The sequence below is a fragment of the Notothenia rossii genome (assembly GCF_949606895.1).
Source record: "Notothenia rossii genome assembly, chromosome: 2".
NCBI classification, from domain to species: Eukaryota; Metazoa; Chordata; class Actinopteri; order Perciformes; family Nototheniidae; genus Notothenia; species Notothenia rossii.
The window spans coordinates 77814876-77834839 of record NC_136904.1 but is presented as its reverse complement, the minus strand read 5'-3'; the positions used below and the strand labels follow the sequence as shown (position 1 = coordinate 77834839).

Below are 19964 nucleotides of genomic sequence, written 5' to 3'. Positions count from 1 at the left end.
TAAAAATGTAAGAAGTAAAAGTAAAAAGTCGCCAGAAAAATAAGCAGCAATAAGGAAGTACTGATACCAGAAAAAATGTACTTAAGTACAGTACAGTAACAAAGCATTTGTACTCTACTACTTCCAGAGTTCCCGTTAGCCGGTAATTACCGGACTATGACCGGTAAAATATGCTGAAGACCGGCAAACCTAAATCTCTCCGGTCAAAGTGTCCGGTCAAAATAATTTCCCCTTAGCGCAATACCGCATCAGTTGCGCAACTTGCGTCACTTATGTGACAGACAAGAAGAGTATGTGACAGACAAGAATAGTCTATTCTAATGTCTAACACTTAATGTGGAGAAAGAGATGTCCTGTATGGGTTGATTGTGCGTTGATCTGTTGGTAATACCTCGGGGTTCCGGTGGGCATGTAAACAAATGCATAACGCTGCGCTATACTTTGCGGCCTCACCCGGTTGCATAGCGACGCTTATTGTTTAGGTGTCTTTTAATAAGCAGGTAGTCATATCATTAGATAGAACTAGCTGGATCTGATCGATATGGACATAAAGTAAAGTCTAATCTGACGGGAGAGAGAGATCAGCTGCTGCTGACGACTCGACACGCAGCTCTGCATGATCACCTGCTATGAAGGTAGATATGGTGCAAAATGCGAGAGCGTGTAAAACCTGATGTGAGCACTTGCAGAAAAGAAATCTGAGCTTGTGTGCATACATTTACACCTTTATAAAATATCCACGTAACTGTGAACCAAATTTGAAGTCACAGAAGAAAAAAAAAAGTTTTGTAGCTTGTAGAAAAAAAATGAACTTAGTGATGAAATGTTCACTTGCAGAAAAATACATATTTTTAAAATATATTTTCCATTACAACTGCAACTTTGGTTATTACAACCTCTCAAATCAGTCATTACAACTTGACGAATCTGCTCTGTGGCAGTATAAATCGACGAATCTGCGGTCTTGACTTTTGCTACACTTCTTGCGATAAATTTGTCACAAAAGTAATTTTCACCTGTAGATCAGCTGTAGATGTGGGGGGAGGGAGGTTGGAGCGAAGGGGCGGAGCTATCAGAACGACGAGGCTTGACTGCGGGGCTAAAGGCCCAGATACACCGGCCCGAAATCGGCAGTAAATGGGAGTCGGGCCGAACAGCACACCCTATTCGGAGTGGTGTGCGCCGAACCGTCGGGTCTTTTCTGCCGACCTAACGCCTTTTCTTGCCGATTCAACATGTTGAATCGGCGTCGGGAACACCACCGGAAGTCGGACAAAGGGATAACACTGATTGGCTGTTCTGCTAGCGAATCAGTGCATGAGAAGCGTTAACGGAAGTGAGGGAGGTAAACAAATGATTTAAAATGGAAGATGGAACACACACGGACGGCTATTTCACCTCGTCGGTTTATCGGCCCTGTTCGTTCATGTTTTCAATGGACGAGAGTGAAAATGGAATGAAAAACGCTATTTGTTGTTTGTTTATATCACGGAGTCTGTTCTTCTTCTCTGTCTTCCGGTTTTTCCGGTTGTTGCCTCTTTTGAATGATGAATACACACTACCGCCGCCTGCTGGTAAGGAGAGTTATTGCCACTCACGCATGCGCAGTTCATACGTGCTCGGCTCGGATTTGCGGTGTGTTCCAGTGCGCGAAGTCGGCAAATACGCAGGAGAGTCCGGCGACGTAACAGTCGGTGTCGGCGTCGGCGACTTCTCAGGTGACTGGTCGGTGTATCTGGGCCTTAACGGTTGTGTGCGGCAAAATAACGTCAGTTAGCCAGCTAACGCTAGCTTTGTTGAGTTTATGCTAGCTAAACAAGTAGTGGTTGTAGTCTACAGCAGTAATTAATATATTATAGCCTACTGCTTTGGCACTAACGGTTGATAACCGTTTATGAAAATAAAACCAATTGAACTGTACTGAAATAATGACACGTTTTATAATTGTCTTGGGCTCCTGCTGTGTTTTTAAAGCCTTTGTAAATTATCCATGCTATTTTCTATTTAGAACGAAGACTTCAGAATCTTAAAATCCCTTGACGTTTGTATGCAATTGTGCTAAATTCAACTCTGGAATCAAGCAAATATTAATATGTTTGCATGACATTAGTTATTTATATTTTGACATCACTTAATTATACGTTTAATACATTTAAGTCAAGCTAAGGTACATGTGATGGTAGCTAGTTAGTACTCTTACCTGTGAGGCCTCCTCCAAACAGCATAATAACCAGACTGTATCATTAAAACTAAGTACCAGTTCTAGATCCTTGACTTTAGACAAACAATTCAAGAGACAACATGTATTTAAAGACCAATCTTTATTTGAAGGTGCCTCTTAACCTGATATATTAGTTATACAGTAATAGTATTGACAATCTAAAAAAACTGAGCAACTCAACTGTCAACTTTATATATTTCTTATTGTCTAAAAGCATTTATTTGCTTATTATTTTTTCCCCTCATATTCAGTGTGGACGGATTGAGACAGCGTGGTATCCATAGAGCTGCAGAGACTTCAGGGAGAAACCTCTGTGTGATGGACGTCCTGTCTGTTGGTTTGGAGAGGACTGAGGGTCTTTTCTCTGTGAGGAGGACCAGGCCTGATGGAGGAGCCCATGCTGGGCAAAGCTGACACCAACTGCACAGGCCTAGTCTGTCACGTTATTTTACTAAATGTGTTTACTTATAAGTTTAATAGGCTTTACACCTACTGTCCATATGTGCTTTTTATTTAAAACATTTTTGATTAACTTTTGGTTCACATTTCAATAAATTGTATTTGTATTTGTACTCCTTTCGTCCATTATTCTTACTGAAAATAGATTAGACATTCACATCTGACTGAAGATTGGCCCCATTTATTTGTGACGTTGCAAACTCTGCGGTACAAGGCACAAGTGTTGTGAAGCTCATAAAGTGAGGCAAATAGAAATAATCAGCTGATGGAGTGTAGATGTGGAAATAGATGCATCCCATCAGCTGACTATGTTTTTCACCACACTTTATAAGGCTGACTATAACCACCCCTTCTCTGAGGTGCAGGCAGCGTCACAAACAAATTATGGTCCTGATAGACTACAAAAATATTTGGTGTGCAGATCTTTGTTTTCACAATAAAAGTAGTTTCTTAGTGAATGTCCTGTACTGGTCTTAAAATCTCATAAAATCCGCTTTTAATTTTCCTCTTGGATGTTCTTCTTGACCCTCAGAGAAAGAGGGGATGTCTTTCAGGCATGTCCTTTCCTAACAAAAATGACAGGAAAAATAAAACATATTATTGCAGAACAAGTGTGTTATTTATGAAAGCGGTGTGTTTGTGTGTTTAGGGGCTGTAGATATAATTATTTTGTAATTGTAATCAGATTATGAATGAACAGTATGAAATTCATCAACATTGAAATATATTTTATTATCAAGATAATATTGAACTGTTACAAAACGTAGTGCAACTGTAGAAGCTTGCTCTGTTGTCTCACTGAAAGAATAACTTTTACCACATTTTTAAAGACAATATTGAGAGATAAATAGTAGCAGTTCTCACTATGTGTTAAATATCTTTGCCTTCAATACATTAAATTAGAAAGCTGACAAAATCATATTACTTGTTAACATCTAAATGTAACTTTTTGCATGGAAAAAACCCTCAACTTCACTGATGTGTAGGTGATTTAGTATTGTTTAATGGAATGTACATCAGTGTATTAAAGTCAATACTTCATTTATTTAAACCAATATCTTTCTTGATTCTTTGTACTGTATGAAAAAATAGTATTTGTACCTGTGCACTTGCACTTGTTCCTGTTCACAGCTGTGAGGAGTCCAGTTCTGTCTCTCACTCTTTGGTCCAGCCTGTCTGCATCACCTGGACACCTTAAACAAACAGATTATGTAAAATACCATGTGTACAAACAATATAAATGATTCTCTCCTGTTGAACATGTTGGATTGTGTATTGTCCGAGTCAGGGTCCTTTTTATTTTACTGTAACTTTGGAAGTTGTGTTACCAATGCTTACTGTTTATTTGATACCCATTTGGTAATGCAATTAATAAAAACAACAAGGTTTGGGTTTGTTCTTCAGATATGACTGACGGACACGAGTAAGCTCAATAATGAACTCCAGCTCAACCAACCATATTGTAATATCTAAGTAATCATCTTGAAATATGACATTAATAATTGTAATATACACACATTTTATTGTGAGGTTGATTTCACATACACTACTTCAACGTTAGCTAAATAGAAAATAGCATGGATAATTTACAAAGGCTTTAAAAACACCACCGTTAGTGCCAAAGCAATAGGCTATAATATATTAATTACTGCTGTAGACTACAACCACTACTTGTTTAGCTTGCATAAACTCAACACAGCTAGCGTTAGCTGGCTAACTGACGTTATTTTGCCGCTAAACTGCACAATATAAAACGGTGGTCTTCAAAGCGGATTTAATCCTCAATCACAATAATAATATTCAAAGTAATACTGGGCAAGTAATAGGCAATACTTACCGTTGATTGACGCGCCATGTCAGCGGACTGGTAGCGACACAACCGTTAGCCCCGCAGTCAAGCCTCGTCGTTCTGATAGCTACGCCCCTTCGCTCCAACCCCCCTCCCTCCCCCCACATCTATAGCTGATCTACAGGTGAAAATTACTTTTGTGACACAGTTATCGCAAGAAGTGTAGCAAAAGTCAAGACCGCAGATTCGTCGATTTATACTGCCACAGAGCAGATTCGTCAAGTTGTAATGACTGATTTGAGAGGTTGTAATAACCAAGTTGCAGTTGTAATGGAAAATATATTTAAAAAATATGTATTTTTCTGCAAGTGAACATTTCATCACTAAGTTTATTTTTTTTCTACAAGCTACAAAAACTTTTTTTTTTCTTCTGTGACTTCAAATTTGGTTCACAGTTACGTGGATATTTTATACAAGTGTACATTTGGTTCTCAGTTACGTGGATATTTTTATACAAGTGTAAATGTATGCACACAAGCTCAGATTTTTTTTCTGCAAGTGCTCACATCAGGTTTTACACGCTCTCGCATTTTGCACCATATCTACCTTCATAACCTGCAGCGGTGAGCGGAACAAAACACACACTTCAAGTTAGAATATCACACGTAGGCCTAGCTATTTTAATTACCTCTCAAACAAATAAATATGTTTAGTTTCACTGTCGGGTCACTCATTACTGATCCGCGAGCTGCATGATACTGACGGGTCAGGAGAGGGAGAGAGCGCTCCGTTTATTATTCCCGTGTTATTGTAAATTACTGTACACTTTTGAATAATGTAGTTAATCTACTATAATTAGTTTGTTTAATATCGGATAATATCAATTTGTTTTAAAGCTCAATAAATAACAAAGAAGACCTTTGACCGGCACTTTTCAAATTTTGTCCGGAAGATTTCAACTTTAACGGACATGTTGACCGGCGAAAAGATATTCTAACGGGAACTCTGCTACTTCCCACCTCTGCATGGCTATAATGACAGATTTTTACCACAGTACTGACCTCGTAGCTGTGTTCGTCGGAGCACAGTTTCCCCAGGGAGATCTGGGTCTTCACTCTGCGGACGGCGCACTCCTTGTCGGAGAGGCCGTCTGATTGGGTGGAGATGTCGATGGGGATGTCTGGGGTGTGGGACAGCAGCTCGTCCAGGTGCTCCTCCTGGCTGGTGCTCAGCCTCTCCAGGGGCCCGCTGTGGGAGTGGTCGCTGGTGTTCCCCTCCTCCCCGTCAGACACCGACAGGTTCTCTGAGCTGAAGGTGGAGTAGGACTGGAAGCTGCTCATACAGCGATGAGGCCTGTGAGGCAGCGGAGGAAGAAAACATACATTATATTAATCCAGTTGTTCCATTTATATACTGCTTTATACGTGTTTCATTGTATACAGCAAACTACAGTGATTATATTGGTTATGGTGCTGTATTGGCCTGTCCTTTTGTTGCAGCATGTCATGTAACAGCTTTACAACACAGTGAAGGTCGAGGTGGCAGACTTAGCAACCAACTAGATTTTACCTCTGTCTCCGTGGAAACTCCACTTCACTATCAACCTCTCCCTCCTCCTCTTCAGACGACTCATCCCCACCCTGTGAGGGAAGAAATGACAGCTGTTAATCACCTTTCACACACACACACACACACACACACACACACACACACACACACACACACACACACACACACACACACACACACACACACACACACACACACACACACACACACACACACACACACACACACACACACACACACACACACACACACACACACACACACACACACACACACACACACACACACACACACACACACACACACACACACACACACACACACACACACACACACACACACACGGCTCTGCTCACCTTCCTGAGGGGTCTGAGGGTCCGGGGCAGGGCGCTGGCCAGGATATGAGTGCGTTGGGATGCCTGCTGTTCCTGCGGCTCAGCTTTCTTTGCGGCCTCTCCGTCTGAGGTGGGGTCTTTGCTCTGGGCCCCTAAAGAGGACGCGGAGCCTTCCTGGGTGTTGAGCAGGGAGTAGTGAGGCAGCTCCGGGTGGCTGGCCGCAGGAGGGGTCTCCTGACAGTGTAGGCAGCCGGGGAAGGGGTGGGCCTGGCAGCAGGGGCACAGAGACCCAGCACCAGCAGCAGCAGCGAGGTTGGTGCTGGTGGAAGAAGTCCGCTGTCGTGTGTTTGCGTCCACAGCGGTGGATATGAGGTCGGGGCTACAGCCGGAGACGCGGCGCTGCAGGTGGTCCGTCTGAGGGCTGCGGAGAGGGGCTGCGGGGCCGAAGTAACGAAGGTTGTTGGCACAGTTGACAACGGCCTCCTCGCGGCCCTTCAGGGGGAGAAGAGGCCCCTCTGTGGTTGGGAGGTGGTGGTGGTGGTGATGGAGGAACGGCTGCTCCTGGAGGGATTGGGACTCTTCTAACGCTGCGGTTAGAGGCCTCAGCAGGCCTGGGAACTCGCTGTGGCTGCCCTTGCTGTTGGCGCGGCGATGGCGAGGCTTGCTGCGGTAGCGGGCTTTACCGGGAGGGGTGGAGATCTTGGGGCTGGCGGAGAGAGGCGAGGGGGAGGGGAGGTGGTCCAGGCCCGGGATGCCTTCAGAGCGAAGCAAGTCCGGCCTGAAAGAAAGGCATTTATTTAACATTACATAATGTATCTGAATTTATTTATTTTCCTCATAACTTTATGTCCAATGTGTAAAACTTCAATTTCTGGCTTTACTAGAAACTCCTGTAATTAAGTAAGTCTGTATTAGTTTATACGAGTTGTACAGTGGCGTATTGGAGAGTTTATTTCTCTTATTAGTGACTTTAAAACCCCAGAGAATATTTTGCTTGGAAATTGTTGTTGTTTGTTATCACTTTACAAAAATGTAGTTTTTACACTGAATATTATACCCCTGTAATTCCTTTTTAAACTTCAATGGCCCAATGTCAATTATTTAACAGATCAATTTGTAACTCATCATCTGGATGAACCTGAGAATGCCAATGCTAATCGATGTTTGGCGTCTTACTTTTCAAATGAGCTGCTCGATTCTCTACAGTTCATACCGTTTGGTGTTGGGCATCCCAGGTTTGTGGGACATGCTGCTCTTCTTCTTGATGAGCTTCTCGACAGCGTTGGACCTGACGATGGGTCGGACCAGCTGGCGCTTATAGGTTCCGGGATATTTCTTCTCCACTGCCGACTCTCTCCTGCAGGGACGGCAGAATTAGTTTGGAGTTACTTAACAGAGCGCAGCATTCACACACAGTTTCAAGAGTTTAACCAACACTAACATTACTCCACAATTGATCTGAAACCAATACAGATGATCCCTCTTTCAGTTTGAATGCAAAAAATTACTTTCTATTTTATTTATTTCTTTGATTGTTTTGTTTTTTTGGAAAACACAGGACAAAATATACAGGAATTTTTCAGAGGAGGGAGAAATCCTCACGGGGGAAAAAATGTATCACGGAATTGGCAAACAAATCTGAGGTTCATTTCCCAAGCAAAAATAAGTAGTTGCCTGAGAAGTGCAGCCAAAATGTGAAAACCATGTAAAACACACGTCTGAATCAGGGACATCTTTTAAATCACTTCTTAAAACTCTCCTTTTTATTAAAGCTTTTAACTAATGATGACACCACTCTGTTCGACTCAACATCCATGTATTATTTCTTTTACCTTCTTTCTTTTTTTGTATGACTGCTGCTATGAAATGCTGGATATTTTATTGGGTGGGTTTGGGGAATTTCTTATGCTTTGTTTTAATCCATGTAAAGCACTTTGTGACGTTGTTTTGAAAAGTGCTGTATCAATAAAGTTATACTTATTATTATTAATAGGGATGTGAATCTTTCGCTGTACTCTGTGTAGGGCTGCTTGATTATGGCAAAAATCATAATCTCGATTATTTGGGTCAATAATTGATATTAAAAACGATTATCCATTTACTTTGAAAACATCAATTTATTGAAGAAAAAAATGTGAACAGTATGTTTTTATCAGTTGATTACCCTGAACTTTAAGCATAATTCAACTGAATAATAAAAAAAAAATCGTTTTATTTCGATTACGTTGTTTTCGTAATCGTTGCAAGCCATAATCGTAATTGCGATTAAAATATGATTAATTGAGCAGCCCTAACTGTGTGTAGTGACAATAAATGATTAAAATATAATCTAATAAAACACCCTATTGTTCTAGTGTTACAAACTGACTGAAAATAGTTACTTTTTCTCTATTCTCCTCACTAACTAAATATACAAACATTTGTCCTCCTGACGGACCATTGTAAAGATCTCCATTATTTTATGGCTGGAAAAACATTTTATAAGGAGCAAATAATAGTAAGGTCCGATACTGAGGAATGGAGCAGGACAGCAGCACATCTAGCTGATGAAGACCCTGATGAAGGATTTATTGACATACTTCATGAGTTCCTTCTCGCGGACCTCCAGCTGCAGCATGATGGCGCTGAGCTCCATGTACAGGTTGTTGGCTCGCTCCAGCTTCCTCTCATAGTGCTCCCGGATGTCCAGTGCGTGCCTGAGAGAGTTTAGGAAATGCATACAAATGTTTACTTCCAAACACATTACCAAGCTACATCATTAACAAGGAGTATGTCATTCAAATACTTTTGAAACCACAACAAGCTATGGGTTGCCTGCTGCTTCCTCTACCTGTAAATCATGCCTCCTTGTGTCTCTCCTCCCTACACACCTGAGTTCATCCCTCCTGCGTCGGATCAGCTCCTCGTCCAGCCTGTGGATGCAAGTGCCTTCACTTTTGATCTTCTCAAAATGTTTCTTCACTTCCTCCCTCCATTCTGACTGTAATATGGATGAACACATACAAAGAAAAATGAAAATCCATTCTTGCACACATATTCCATGAGACTCAGCACTAAGATAGTATAGTAGTTATTAGTATAGAGAGAATATAATAAAGAGATTAATACTATCTATCTTATCTACTGGCTTCTGTACTACTTTATTATTTAAGCACAGGAAAGTTGTGTTTGCAATTGTATAAAGTCCTGTGACAAATACAAAGTGGAGGTTATTGAGTAAAGTAGGGCCGACCTGAGACTTGAAGTAGGTCTCCTGAGGAGCTCCCAGGATATCAGCAGCAGCAATGTCGAGGTGTAGGAGGATCTGACGAAACGAGGGCCTATTCCTGGGCTTGCTTTGCCTAAAATAAGCAAATAACAGGGAGACGATATGTAATTATATGAGAACGGTAAGGAGGCGCCGTTAGCATTTGTCTTAAAGTATAGACGTAGCACCAAACCTTAAAACAGAATACACAGTGTTATCCACACGCACCATGTTTGTTTCATGAGGATTTTGAAGCCATCCGGGCAGGTGGAGGGGACAGGAAGGTGGAGACTGTTGCTGCCCACACCCCAAATGATGGCGGATGAGTCCACGTCTTTGTAGGGAATCTCTCCGGTCAGAAGTTCCCACAACACGACCCCAAATGACCTTCAACAGAAAAGCAAAGAGAGTAAGGCGTCAGTACAGCTCCACATTAATGACTTTACATTTCTTCACCGTGTAGTTTTAGTACTTACCAGATGTCTACTTTTTCCGACACAGGCTCATTTCTTATCACTTCTGGGGCCATCCAGGCCACCGTACCCGCAAATGACATCTTTGTACTTTTGTCACTGAGCTCTTTGGACGTTCCAAAGTCAGAGATTTTCACAGTGTCGTTGTATGTGACCAAAACACTGAAAAACAGACACAGACAGAAAACTTGTCAGCAAGGTTTAATCTAGAGAACCAAGAAAGACAAAGCTTCTACAAGTTTACGGTGGTCCTGTAATAATCTTTATCCTCCTCTAGTAATTATAGTGTTCATATAAAAACATCATATTGAAGCCAAGCAGTGTCAGAGCGACATTAATCCAGGTCACATGAACCTGTGTTAAACCTTTCAGACTCATTCTTTATCCTGTGACATTTCCACAGCTTTTAAAGGGGGTTGACATTCTTTTTGTAGATTTTAAATCCCCAAGCCAAAAAGATGGCTACAGAAGCACAATTGTACATCTGAATCAGCCCATTAGCGAAATGAGACTGACCTTTCCAGCACAGTCAGTAGCCTGCTATCATTCTGCTGACTAATACAGTGTTTGGCACTGCAGCAGCATGATGATATCGATTAGAGGAACAGGGCTACAGTGTGCAGGGGAGGAGGAGCAGGACACTGCTTCGACTCTTGTCGAAGGAGAGAGGGTTTTTATTATTTCTGAGAATAACATTAGTTAACGTCAAGACTCCAAACAGATGAAAGGATGAATTGTTGTTGCTAATCAACTTGAAGTACCACAGCAGGGCTTTTACATAACAGGGAAAAAACAAGAAAACATATGCGTACCGACGCATTGAAATTGAAATTATATCTATTACTATTCAACACAATTATAAGTGGGGGACCCACTCAATGTAAAGAATATAAGAATATTTTGCATAGTATTAGAAAACACAGTGGTGAGAGCTGAAATGTAAATACTAAATGTAAGCTTTTCATGTTTGATAGTGATAAGATAATTGATCATTTCACATATTTAAAGTACAGAAGTTCATAACCTATAGTTTACCTAAGATTAAGAAAGGATAGGATGTAGTCAGCAAAGATGGATGATTCAATATCCCAGCTCTAACCTAACTGATATTATAGTTTTTACAAAACAAAACTAAATAAAGAACATTAAAACTTATTTTGCCAATGTGTTGTTTTCCTTTGAAACTGTGAACAACATCCAAACTAGGACATGTCTCTAGTTCGAGTATTACTGGGGCCGATCACTAACCAATGAGAAATGTGGCTTTATATTATCGTTATAATTAATATTCTTATTAATTTTGCATCCCTAAAACGAAATACACTTTCATTCTAAAGTACCAGGAAAGGAGGAAACTCACTTGGGAGACTTGAGATCCCTGTGGATGATCTTGTGCAAGTGCAGGTAGTTCATGCCGCTGGCGATGCCCGTGGCCCAGTCCACCAGCATCCTGGGGGTCACCTTCCTGCCGGCCCTCAGCACCTCATACAGCTGGCCCTGAGCACAGTACTCCATGATGATGCAGTAGCAAGGCGCCTGGGTGCACACACCCCTGAGATGGACAAACAACAGGAACAATGGTTTAAAGAGCGATGGATCCTGATAATGACAACATGTTTCAACCTTGACCATTTGAATACCATCAGGTAACATGCTGTTCCTACTTGAAGCTGATGATATTTGGGTGCTTGAGTTTTCTCAGGGGTTTGATGTCCGTCTCCTTCTGCTCACGCACTTTCTTGATGGCCACCTCCTCAGAGCGGAAATTTCCCAAGAAGACGGCGCCCTGAGCACCGCTGCCCAGCCACTTCAGCTCTGAGATCTCCTCAAATGGAACCTCCCACATGTCTGGAAACAAGAAGATGACATTTTGTCAAAATAAAATATTATGCAACAGTGTGAACGGTATTGTCAATTGTTTTTCTTTCTGTCCCTTTTTTTCTTCCATACTCTTATTTGCTCTTAGAGGAATCGTTCGAAACTAAGCTCATTGTCTCCTTGCTGAGAGTTAACTAAAAAAGGAACAGTAAATATGAAGCTTCAGCTAGCAGCACAGTTAGCACAAAGGAAATAGGCAGATACAGTTAGACTGGCTTTAAAAGTACAACTTAAGCTCACTAATGAAATACTTGTTTGTTTAATTTAATAATAAAAAAATAAAAACAAGAGTAAAGATTACCATTTTTCAATTTTATTTTGGGTTGGGCGTGAACAACATATTGGCTAGACGGAGCCTTACCTCCTAAAGTTCTTTAAAATAAATCACCATTTTTCTTGAGGTTGAACCTAATTACAAAACTTTCAAATAAGGGACACATGTAATTTGGGTTTGTAATGACCACTCATTTGAACACATCAGAGTTATAGAAAAAGAAAAACACACCCAACATGATTCACACTAAATGTCATATTTCAGGCCAAACCAAGCAAATAAATACAACGCCCTGCCCTGTGCATAACTGCTATATCTGTCAAACGATGAATCATATACTTTTCCATCCTTGCTATGGGGTTTAGGAAGCAGAGCGGAGGAGAAGCTATGATGCTGACATCTCCAGCCACATTTGGACATTAGCTAAGAAACCACGATACCCAGCCCAGTTCTGTCTGACCTCGACTCTGTGCGACTCTACCTTAACCATGACCTCGATTTAGACTGACAGCTGACCCGCCTCGCCCACAACGGCAATATGGTGAAGCTGGAGCCGGCTATTCCATTACAGTTTCAGACTACATCAGGAGAAACAGGAGGGAACTAGAGTTTGTTTTTCAGAAGGCTTAAAGGGACATTTGAATTAAACACAGAGAATTAAGTTTCCTGAAGAAACGTAAACCCAGATCTCACCTTGCTGTTGTAGCTTGTATTCTGTTGAATACGTTTTCCCTATGATGTTCCAGACAGGTCGTAGACAGCCGAACAGCCCCTCCAAGAACCCCCCCGAGCCGGGCCCCGCTCTGTGGAAGTGCAGCTTGATGTCATCGGGGTGAGGATGGTGGTGGTGGTGGTGGGTCTCCCCCCCCTCTTCACTGTAGTCTGCTGGACAGTCTAACATCTGCTCCTCCGTCACACTCCCACAGCCGTGCTCACAGGGAGCGTTCGGAGACCCGGCCTCCTCGTGGCTCTGCTCCTGCAGCTGGAGCACGCTGTTGTCAAAGTGTCCGCCCTCGCTCCGGGTCGAGTCCACGCTCAAGGCTATGTTCGGGGGAGTTACACCCCCCAGCAATGAGTCCTCGTCCTGAACGGGCGTCTGCAGGGTCTGCAGGGGGACGGGCAGGTGCGTCGGCGGGGCGAGGTCCGTGATAATCTGAGGAGGTAGGTTGAGAGGAGGCGCCTGAGGAGGCTGAGGTTGAGAGTTGGGCGCGTTTGAGTTCTTCATGTTGTCCCCGACCACGGTGAGTTTGAGCTCCTCTTTCAGTTTGCCCACCAAGTGACTGGGGCAGGACGTCCACGAAAGCACCTCGGGGGAGCTACCCATGGTGTCGTGCACGTGCATGGGCTACCCAGTGACAGTCAGCGGGGTGCGTCCTAACACACTGGTTTGTCTGAATGCTGAAAATCACCTGCAAAGTGGACATAAGAACAAGAGGGGGGGGTTATTTACAATATTACGTTCATAGGAAATGAAATACAGATTATCCATTTGGATGATTGTAGACACCCCCATACAACATAAACACAAACTGTTGCCATGGGAACCTATTACTTCCACCAGGAGAAATGAAATCCTCTCATGGATCTGGGATTGAGAGAGCTTACATTAATGATGATTATTTTGAACTGTGGAGTGCAAACACTGCAGGATGGAGGAGATCAGACATATAAGAAAGGCTTTAAATCAGGGCACACAAGACAGGATTTTTGAATGAAAGACATTGCACAGCGGATAAAAATAACGCAATTCTGGGAAACAGTCGGGCTAACCCACACACACACACACACACACACACACACACACACACACACACACACACACACACACACACACACACACACACACACACACACACACACACACACACACACACACACACACACACACACACACACACACACACACACACACACACACACACACACACACACACACACACACACACACACACACACACACACACACACACACACACACACACACACACACACACACACACACACACACACACACACACACACACATCTCTGTGCAGCAGTAACAGTATAGCAGTGATTACAAGTCTTGATGTGTATTAGGACAGCTGAGAGCAAAACATCTGCCACGCACATCCCATTCTCACTGCTTAGTAACCAGCAGGGCCGGCAGGAGCCACCACGGGCCCTTGGCCAGCTGCAGAGCGGAACATCCAAACCCTCTACACTGCCTATTAGTGTATGTAGGCTATGGATAGTGGTAGACAGGTGTGTCTGTGTTTTGTTACTCTAGCTAATTAAATGCCTGAAAAATGAACATATTATCACAAGAAATTGTCCCACTATTGAAAAGTGTTATAAAAATCCATTAATTAGACCTGTTTTTTTATTTGCACATTTGTCGGCAATGGCCAAATACAGAGATATTAAAAGGAATAGCTTGAAGTATATTGAAAAATCTTTTATTTGATTAATCTAAAAGTACATCTATTCATATTGTTTCAACCCCAGTGGTCATCAAAACCTGAGAACACATATTTCTCAAACGTGGCAAATGGAAAATATATATGTACAGTTGTAGAGGATTTAACAGCTTAAAGAATAAACAAGGATAAACAAGGATAATATGGTGCAACACACAAATCCCAACTCAGGCCCCTTACTTCCTTTTTCTGAGATGCTAATAACACCTCACAGTCTTCATAAGCGAATGAACCCCCCGGTGTCATAAATGATGAACTTTTTGGATACAATCTTTAATCTTGATAATGAGGATTTATAGCTAAAATGTGTTTAACTTATTTGAGATGTATTTAATCAGGAAACGCTTAATTGAGATAAATAAAAACGTATTGCCAAGAGAGGCAGGAGCATAATAAACAAAGTTTCAGACATGCAGCGTTTAAGAGTTACAGGAAACACAACTCAGATACCAGCATGAGTGCAGTTCTTTCTCTCCCTTTATCTCCAGGAGGACATGCCCTTAGAAATCCAATCAAGTTTGAAGGGACAGTAGGAAACAGAGAGAGCGATATAGATAGAGGCTGTACAGTGTGTACAGTCGGAACAGCAGATCAAAGTCCAGGAGGTAGGAGACCGAGAGGCTGTGAACTGGCTCTGTGTTACGTGGAGATTTCCTGAAGGGGACACGCCGGCCATGAAGTCCTTTTGAAACGCACTTTGTTTATGTTGCCCTCTGCCGCGAACACTGGCATGAACGCACAGTTCTTCCTTTGGGCATGGGTCAAAGTACAAAAAGTAGACCCCATGGATACAGATAACTTTGATGCTGAAATGCTGCAAAGCTTTGACCTCAAGCCTGCAATCCACAGTCCAACATGTGTGTGTGTTTAATAATGCATTTGGCATTTTGTCTTTTGGGAAACGATAATAACAGAAAAGATGGGGAAGGAGAAGGGGGATTAAAAATCCTTGACAGGAGATGCTCTCAGTTACATGAGATGTGTCCTAGACCTTTGCTCCGAGCAGATGCCGCTTACATGTTTGTGTGAATGCATGTACTGTATCTGTGTGTGTCTATCGGGGGGGGGGGGGTAACCTGAGCGCTGTGAGAGTGTAGTGGCTGCCAGAAGCTCATCTATAATGCAGGGCCGTCTCTAAGCAGGTTGCTGAGAGTGCAGGGGAAGGAGAGAATGCTCTCTCAGGTATCCAATAAATCCGTCCCTTCCACAGCCAAGACAATCGAGCTGTGCGAGTAGGGGCCCGCACTGTAATTCCACCCCACGGACAATTCTCGGAGGTGGGTTTCTGACGTGGGCCACGCCGGGTGGATGTGTTCGGCTGGACAAAAACCCTCAAGCACTGTAACCCCTATAACCCAGCTAAAACTGCAATTTTCTTTTCACTACAGGGCACAGTCTGACATAAAACCTGATGCCTTTGTGCCTCTTGTAAGTTTGACCCATGTGTACTCTCCTTCCTCACAGGCTGAATCAGGAGTACGTGCATCTATATCTGATGCCAACAATAGGAAACGGACCTCTCGCTCTCTCCCATTAATCTCTAATGGAAGATCTCCATGTGCATTGAATCCCATGAATAATGTTTGGGCGTCCGGATTTCATTTCCACATTTATTTATTTACAGGACTTTCCGAAAGAGACCGTGACTGGGCAAAAGGACACAATGACCGCTGTTTGCTACATGTTTGCATGGAGTATGCTAGATATAGCTTCAGAGAGTGTAACAATGCAGATGGTCAGCAGAATGGATAGAGAGAAGAGAGAGAGATAGAGAGAGAGAGATAGAGAGAGAGAGAGAAATGATCAGGGGCTGATCCTTTAATCCCTCTAGGGCTCTAGAGACAAGCTTGTACAAACACAGACCCTATTCAGCCCTCCCCCTCTATGTATCCTCTAAACACTTCCTTTCATTTCTTTCCTCTCTAAAGGCCACCTAATGTCAACAGCATCACAGCTAGAGCATCCTTAGTGTATGAACACACTTATAGCTGTGGCAGAGAAGGAACTCACTGATATTCTGTACTACACCACACTTTATATGAGTGTGTGTTTGTGTGTGTGTATGGCAGCTGGCGATGCAGTGGGATCAGGTTCTGAGACCACACGTGCTCGCACACACACACCCACACACATGCCCGGGGTGTGTCCGGCAGGATCCAATAATCCCACTACTCCCAGCAATCCTCTGGGGAGTGGAGTGTTTTTTTTTTAGGCACTCAGCAAATCCCAAAATGGTTGTTTCGATTTTGTTTCTACAGACTGTATCTTCACAAAAGCAGTTGGACCTTCCACACTATATTAATGCAGCAACAGACAGACCTTTAACACACACAGAGGGGCGCATTGCATTCATGCTCACACTCACACACAGCAGCAGCAGAGTCCTCTATGTCTCTATCATCCCGCTCCTCATTAAGGGAAGCCCTGCTGGGCCCCACAGGGGGAACCTCCCCTTAAAGGTGACAGCTGCGCCACCAACAAAGAACCAATTTAGCCGCTATCCCACCTCATCATTCACACGTTACCATGTCAACACAGCATCCATCCTGACCTTCTGCTACCAGTCACACTCAGTCTCATCCAACACTCAGGTTTGGAGAGGCCAAAAAAACCTTTTTGAATCCACTCAGGCTGTCACACAGGGGGAGAGGAATAGTGTTGGTTTTAAAGAACATACTGTGTGTTCACCGTTTTCTAAAGTGGAGAGTGGGTCAACTTTCCCAAATAATATTTTGCGCATCAGAATGTATTTACTTTTCTTTAACAACAATGTACATGTTATAGCTGTCATCCCAAAAGAAGATGGATACACATTTCTGTCCCATACCAACCCCTTTAACAACGAATAAGATAACATTACATACACAGACATATGACTGCAACACTGAACAAGAGTAAAACACAGATTATGTCGAAGGAAAGATAAATACCTTCTCAAGAACTCCTCGCTTAAAACAAACTGAGAAATAAATTGATGCTGAGAGCAGCATTCGTCTCCGATGAGAGCACCGCAAGTGATCAATAAGTGTATTAAAGTATAATAAAACTGGACGAATGCAAAAGTGTCTTCCCATCAGTAGCCGTGGACTCTCTTTGTGCTGAGCGACACATGCGACCGTTATTCTGGGTCACAGTTGAACAGCTGAACTCTGGTATCTGTACTCGTCTCTCTTGTCAATGCAGACTATGGACTTTCAGGGCTAGAGTTCATCATGTGAGTAACAAATGTTATGAAACAGAAATCTGGAAGCACGCTGTTCATAGATTTCTTTGTCATACGAGGCAGAAAGAATTATAACATTTGAGGCAATATGAACATCATCGGAAACACGACTCTGGCCCTGATTTGATAGTCGGATGTGGGTCGATGTCTAAATCAGCTTTCCCTCGCCATGAGTCCTGCCAGAGGGGATTGGACAGCCGGCTGTAGGTGGGTGAAAGTAATAATCTGCTGCGGTGGAGGAAAATAAACAAATTCTGGCGCAGCGTTCGGGAATCTGACGCCACACAGCCGACATTTCCCTATAATCCCTGTTTCTTCATCTTCTGATTCCCTATGGTGACTCACCTGAGCTGGTTCAAGTACCTGGTGGTGGCTGGAGGGGGAAACTAGCCACACAGCAATAATCCCTGCCTGCCTGTTTGGAGTTTCCTGGGGTTGCATGGGAAATAAAAGCAAGGTCAAGGCAGCACCTGCTGAGGCCCAACTGGGGGAAATCATCACCTTGAATATGCCTTTTTTGCTGTGAAGAATGGATTTATCAGAGAGAGGAAGACGGTCAGGTGGGTGATTGAAACTCACAGTTAACTGACAGGAGGATGAAAACCAAAACAGCTACACCTCGGCTTCTCCTTCTGAAATCCAAAACATCAATGACTGACTGCGTGTTTGTGAATGAGTTTAACAGACCCAGCTAATCAACATGCTCTAGCAGAATAACACATTAAGTTCAGGGTTAACAAGGCTGTGAGTCCAAACACAACACAACTCGTGCCTCAAATAGCCTCAGCCAGTACGAGCCAGAATCAGAGAAAATAAATAACTGAAGAAAAGAGTGTGCGCCATCGACACGTCACACACTCTCCCTCTGGCTTCATTTTCCCAGCCACTGCATCCAGGACACACAGCCTCCTAAAATCTGCAACTACCAAGCTAACTCGGCTCTATAAAAACTCACAGGGCTTCAATATCGGCCTTTTCAGTCAAGCATGCTCTTTGTTCCAAGCTATTCTTACAGGAAAAAGCTTTATGGAGCTCTTTTTACGAGTGCTAACCAGATCCATCCGGAAAGTGAGGATGAATGCAAACAGACAGAAAGGGACGGTGAGGCCAAGGAGACAGTGGAGGGGGAGAATAGCTAGGAGAAAAGTAGAGGAAGAAAAGCACACAGAAGAGGACATGGAAGGTTATGAATGAGCAAGATAGCGAGGACAATTACATGGCTGGAAACAGAGAAAGAGTTGAAAATGAAAGAGCGACGAATAATAAAAAAGGGAGAAAGTGATTTTCTACTGCTTTGGTTGCTCGCGGCACGATACTGTACCTAGCACGCTCCAATGGGAAAGACTCCCAGAGCGACAACAAAGGACACAAGAGGAGCCGGCTCCATGTGAACTGGGCCTGTCTGCGCTGCACGGCCAGGAGACAGCAGCACACACTCTCCACACACTCCACACACACTCCACACCAGAGCAGCTGCTGCCACAACAGTCCCTCTTGTGCTCCTTTAATAGGGACGGTCTGCCTGGCCCGCCAACAACAAGGAACAGACGCACACAAAAAGTGACAGAACAGACAAACACACACATATGGCAGGAGGTTGGCTGTGACTGGCACCATTTGAATGGCTGCAATATGAAAATACACAAAACTGTAGAGCTAAAGATTGAAATGGGAGCTGAACAAGAGAAGTGGGTGTGTTGAGCTGCATGTCCTGTACTCTAAAGACAGACTCAGCCACAGGAAATCAATACACATTATTGCTTCTATTAGCTCCGCAGTAATACACCTCATCAATGTTTAAATATTTCATCTTTTAACCCGAGACGCTCTAGAAAGAAAGTCCTCATAGATGTGAATATACAGCCATTATTCTAAACGCTGTGTGGAGAATGGATGGATGGAGTTCTCCCCTCCTCCCCTCCTCCTCTAAAGCCTGGCTGCCAGCTACTCATCCTGTGCAGTTACATAAACATGCTTAGTAACAGAGGACAGAGGTGGGCACACACAGAGCTTTCATACTGCAGAGTACAATGAAGA

The 19964-nt window shown here is 43.1% G+C and overlaps 1 protein-coding gene and 1 long non-coding RNA gene across 4 annotated transcripts in view; both read right to left on the bottom strand.

Annotated features, from left to right (window-relative positions):
* map3k13 (mitogen-activated protein kinase kinase kinase 13) overlaps positions 1–19964 on the bottom strand; it is a 35773-nt gene that overhangs the window by 3481 nt on the left and 12328 nt on the right. For all 3 annotated transcript variants that reach the window (XM_079666683.1, XM_079666685.1, XM_079666684.1), the window contains 12 exons: positions 12939–13654; positions 11758–11941; positions 11454–11645; positions 10097–10255; positions 9849–10007; positions 9606–9714; positions 9244–9353; positions 8953–9069; positions 7587–7730; positions 6395–7151; positions 6039–6109; positions 5531–5822 (listed from right to left, as the gene is read on the bottom strand). In XM_079666683.1, coding sequence (XP_079522809.1) covers positions 5531–5822; positions 6039–6109; positions 6395–7151; positions 7587–7730; positions 8953–9069; positions 9244–9353; positions 9606–9714; positions 9849–10007; positions 10097–10255; positions 11454–11645; positions 11758–11941; positions 12939–13587 — 2943 coding nt within the window. In that variant the 5' untranslated portion in view covers positions 13588–13654. The remainder of the gene's footprint in view (positions 1–5530; positions 5823–6038; positions 6110–6394; positions 7152–7586; positions 7731–8952; positions 9070–9243; positions 9354–9605; positions 9715–9848; positions 10008–10096; positions 10256–11453; positions 11646–11757; positions 11942–12938; positions 13655–19964) is intronic.
* On the bottom strand, positions 2303–4510 carry LOC307030343. Its single transcript, XR_013805626.1, has 2 exons — positions 3782–4510; positions 2303–3246 (listed from the first exon to the last, which is right to left on the bottom strand). It is a non-coding gene; the product is annotated as an uncharacterized lncRNA (long non-coding RNA).